Raw genomic sequence first — 4,877 nt, forward strand, 5'->3', positions numbered from 1 at the left:
GTACATCACAAAGATCTGAGAGATGAAGCCATAAACATGAGGTTCACCAAGAGAATTTAACAATGAGAAAACCATTTGATTTAACCTGCAGTGGGTTCCAGCCAATGACAAATACATTAAGTGTGTTTACAAATCACATCATTCCCTGAAATGATCAGTAAATTAAAAGTGACAAACACATTCTGAACATATGACCAGACTTAATGTTGCAAATAGACTACACAGAGTATCACATTACAGTGAACTTTTATTCAAATGGCCCAGTAGCAGATGTTACATACAAGACTAATAGTATCAAATACAACACAAGGCAGAATGTCACAACCCGAACACTGAGCCTACCCAGAAACCACCCTGTCACTCCCCCCCAGGACACCATGTAGAACTGAAACAATATGGCTTTATCTCTACCGGTTAGGATAGGTGGAAGTCACTGCTACTCATCTGATCATTTTAGAGCCACACAAATGCTTAGGGGACAGGGGCAAGGTGTTGGCTTCTGGACAGGAGAGCCATCTGAAATAACAGACTCCCTGAAAGGAGTAACACCGAGGTTAAGAGTCAAGGCTTTAGAAACATTTGCGGTGGACGATAGACGGGCCGGATTCCTCGTATTCCTGCTTGGAAATCCACATCTGTTGGAAGGTGGAGAGAGAGGCCAGGATGGAACCGCCAATCCACACAGAGTATTTACGCTCGGGAGGGGCGATGATCTGGCGACAAGAGATTTGAACGTATACATCAGTAAAACAGGGAGAAGTAAAGTTGTTTTATTGCAGAACACATTCATAAATCAGATTTCTGATGAAAGTATTCGGGAAGCCAAAAATATCACATGAGAAAAAATAAATATGGCTAGTCGAGAGATGCCACACTGAATGCCCATGGGCTAAAAGTCACAGAATCACACGTGAATGCCCACCTTAATCTTCATAGTAGGAGGTGCCAAGCCACTGATCTCCTTCTGCATTCTATCAGCGATGCCAGGGAACATAGTGGTTCCACCTGAGAGAACAGTGTTGGCATACAGGTCTTTCCTGATGTCCACATCACACTTCATGATAGAGTTGTAGGTGGTCTCGTGCACTCCAGTGCTTTCCATTCCTACAAAAGCAAGCATGTACATGTCAATGGCAGCCCTAGGAACAGAAATTAACAGGCCTACAAGTATGGCTCTTTTAATGAGGTCAGTGAACACGCAACTGACAAGAACCTCAGAGCTCCAGAGGATTGTATAGTGGTGAATGACTGTCACTAAGCTGAGTAACATTGTACATGTATTAAAGAGCGACTCCAGTGGCCAAATGGAACAGTCGTCCGCTGATTTATAAAAAATACATTTTAAAAAAGCCAGAAAGTTGGGTGTTTAGTGCTTATGAATAGTCATATCAATACATAACTGAGGGTGCATCTTCAGGACTAGAATTACTATAGTCGCCAGCCATAAACAAATGACATTTTTTAGCTGAAGTTCCTCTTTAAAGACACAGAAAAACATCTCACCAATGAAGGACGGCTGGAACATGGTCTCAGGGCACCGGAAGCGCTCGTTGCCGATAGTGATGACCTGTCCATCAGGCAGCTCGTAGCTCTTCTCCAGAGAAGAACTGGAGGCAGAGGTATTCATCTCCTGCTCAAAGTCCAGCGCCACGTAGGCCAGCTTCTCCTTGATGTCGCGCACAATCTCCCTCTCGGCCGTGGTGGTGAAGCTGTAGCCACGCTCAGTCAGGATCTTCATCAGGTAGTCCGTGAGGTCGCGTCCGGCCAGGTCCAGACGCAGGATGGCGTGGGGAAGAGCGTAGCCCTCGTAGATGGGCACCGTGTGGCTAACGCCATCCCCAGAATCCATCACGATTCCTGTGGTGCGACCAGATGCGTACAAAGAAAGCACGGCCTGGATACCTACATACATGGCTGGGCTGTTGAAGGTCTCAAACATGATCTGGTGGAAGAATAGAAGGTGGGAATTAGGACTGTGAGAGACTCTTTATAAAAAGGGAGTTTTAAACACCTACAAATACTGCTAAGAATGTGAGTCCCACCACTAATCAATACCTACCCTCAGGCAAGGTGAACAGAGTAACCCTGATGTCTACTGCTCTACATTCTATTAGTGGATGAGGATTACATGTAAATAAAATGGCTGGGTTTATTTGTAAAAAAACACCAATGCCCCCACTTACCTGGGTCATCTTCTCCCTGTTGGCTTTGGGGTTGAGTGGGGCCTCTGTGAGCAGGACAGGATGCTCTTCGGGGGCCACACGCAGCTCATTGTAGAAGGTGTGATGCCAGATCTTCTCCATGTCGTCCCAGTTGGTAACAATGCCGTGCTCGATGGGGTACTTCAGAGTCAGGATGCCCCTCTTGCTCTGGGCCTCATCTCCCACGTAGCTGTCCTTCTGTCCCATGCCCACCATCACACCCTGGGGAAAGAGACATTACATTACACTTTGTCCCTGCACTACGCATAAACTCAAGTGACTACAGAAGTTGTTTATCAAATGTTGGCTTGAGTTGCCTGTATGTTTCACATACACAGCGCAATCAATGTCTTATCTCATGAAATCACAATCTTTAGTTTAAGGCTACCAATACATTATGCTTTTGTTAGTGGGTTTGGGGAGGAGTGTCCCTTTCTTTTTAATGAGGCCATTTCTGGCCAATATTTGTCCATTTAGTGGACCTCTTGGCTCAAGAGCACCCCCAGAAGGAAGAGTTCTGTATAGCCTCTTCAAACTATCCCAAAGTCAGATATAGAGAACATTACCAAAAGTAAGAGAACACACGCTCAAACATCTAAATTCCAAAATCATGAGTATTAATATTGAGTTGGTCCCCTCCTTTGCTGCTATAATAGCCTCCACTCATCTGAGAAGGCTTTCCACTAGATGTTTGAACAATGCTGTGGGGAATTGCTTCCATTCAGCCTCAAGAGCATTAGTGAAGTCAGACACTGATGTTGAGCAAATAGGCCTGACTCGCAGTCGGTGTTCCACTTCATCACAAAAGTGGTCGATGGGGTTGAGGTCCGAGCTCTGTGCAGGCCAGTCAAGTTCTTCCATACGACCAACAGATCATTTCTGTATGGACCTCACTTTGTGCACAGGAGTATCATCATGCTGAAACAGGAAATGGTCTTCACACACAAACTGTTGCCACAAAGACAAGAGCACAGAATCATCCAGAATGTCATTGTATGCTGTAGTGTTAAGATGTCCCATTAATGGAATTACGTGGCCTAGCCTGAAACATGAAAAACAGCCCCAGACCATTATTCCTCCACCAAACTTTAGTTGACACTACACAGTCGGGCAGGTAGCGTTCTCCTGGCATCCGCCAAACCCAGATTCATCAGTCGGACTGCAAGATGGTGAAGCGTGAGTCAACACTCAAGAGAACGTGTTTCCACTGCTCCAGAGTCTAATGTCACTGAGCTTTACACCACAATGCGCATAGTGATCTTAGGCTTGTGTGCAGCTGCTTGGCCACGGAAACTAACTTCATTAAGCTCCGGACGAACAGTTCTTGTGCTGACGTTGCTTCCAGGGGCAGTTTGAAACTCTGTAGGGAGTGTTGCAACCAAGGTCAGACAATTTTTACATGCTTCAGCAGTCCCATTCTGTGAGCTTGTGTGGCCTACCACGTCACAGCTGAGCCATTGTTGCTCCTAGATGTTTCCACTTCAATAACAGCACTTACAGTTGACCAGGGTAGCTCTAGCAGGGCAGGAATTTGACAAACTGACTTGTTGGAAAGGTGGCATTCTAGGACAGTCAGAGCTGAAAGTCAGAGCTTTTCAGTAAGGCCCTTCTACTGACAACATGTGGATGAAACAGCCAAATCCACTAATTTGAAGGAGTGTCCACATATAGTTTGTGTATAAAAGTATAGCCTGTATTAAGTGAACCCGATATCCAAGAGCCCAGTATGGTTCCAACCTGATGTCTGGGTCTTCCAACAATGGAGGGGAAGACAGCACGGGGAGCATCATCCCCTGCAAAACCAGCCTTGCACATGCCTGAACCATTGTCAACCACCAGTGCAGCAATATCATCTTCAGCCATTCTGTAAAAAAACAGAGGATTAATGAATCAAGGCCTAAAAAGCAAGAACAAAACCATACCATTTTCTGGGTCAGGGTATATCATCAATACAGACCACCATTTACTACAGTATAAATGAGACAAATTAGAGGTCCTCATTAGTAAGTGTAGACATAGTCAGCTGTAATTCATAACAATTAGTTAAAATGTTTAACCAGTGACTTAATAAAGATAACTAGTCTACTAGCAGACATTGTAAAAACAGTGGAAATGAACCAAATACAATCATTTGGAACAATGCAAAGAATTCCAATCAGTCATTTATTCTCTCAATATATGGCTCCGATCCCAACAGCTCAAACACGTATTCACAGACAAATCCAAGCAAAGCTATATTTCAAATCAAGTGATTTTAACCATAGCTAGAACACATTTAGCGATACAACTCGACATTTCAGATTGGCTTTCTCAAACGTCGGGATAGTTGCGTTTGCTTACCTGTCAGTTAGGATGATTTCTCTTCAAGAATCCGGGAATGATGTCTTCAATGAAGTGTAGCATCCACATTTCAGCAGGAGACTATATACCTAATTTTCGCCCCAACCGTGCCTCATCCTCCGCCTTCGCGTTCACCTGCTCACACCAAATATGGGCATTGTTTTCAAAAAAAGACACCGGATTGGATTGGAAGGTGTTTTACGGTGGAAGTGACCGACCGTTGTCATTCACATGGTAGACGATATTAAAGAGATTGGAAGGTAACAGGTACATGTTGGGTTAGCCGAAAGGTTTTGGGTAATTTAAAGTCAGTATAATTTGGAAATGTAAGCAACG

General features: G+C 44.5%; 1 protein-coding gene across 1 annotated transcript; it reads right to left on the reverse strand.

Annotated features, from left to right (window-relative positions):
- Positions 1-229: 229 nt before the first annotated feature.
- LOC135564730 (actin, non-muscle 6.2-like) lies at positions 230-4,648 on the reverse strand. Its single transcript, XM_065010668.1, has 6 exons — positions 4,542-4,648; positions 3,939-4,065; positions 2,184-2,423; positions 1,504-1,942; positions 923-1,104; positions 230-713 (listed from the first exon to the last, which is right to left on the reverse strand). Exons 2-6 carry the CDS (start codon positions 4,062-4,064, stop codon positions 570-572), a joined length of 1,131 nt encoding a protein of 376 aa, XP_064866740.1. The 5' UTR covers position 4,065; positions 4,542-4,648; the 3' UTR covers positions 230-569.
- Positions 4,649-4,877: the final 229 nt, after the last annotated feature.

This window comes from Oncorhynchus nerka, linkage group LG26, assembly GCF_034236695.1.
Source record: "Oncorhynchus nerka isolate Pitt River linkage group LG26, Oner_Uvic_2.0, whole genome shotgun sequence".
NCBI classification, from domain to species: domain Eukaryota; kingdom Metazoa; phylum Chordata; class Actinopteri; order Salmoniformes; family Salmonidae; genus Oncorhynchus; species Oncorhynchus nerka.

Coding starts and splice junctions, on each gene's coding strand:
- LOC135564730 (XM_065010668.1), bottom strand. CDS start 4,064: ATGGCTGAAGATGATATTGCTGCACTGGTGGTTGACAATGGTTCAGGC. Junction 2,424..3,938: donor TTGGAAGACCCAGACATCAG/GTTGGAACCATA, acceptor CTCTTTCCCCAG/GGTGTGATGGTGGGCATGGG. Junction 1,943..2,183: donor ACAGGGAGAAGATGACCCAG/GTAAGTGGGGGC, acceptor TTCTTCCACCAG/ATCATGTTTGAGACCTTCAA.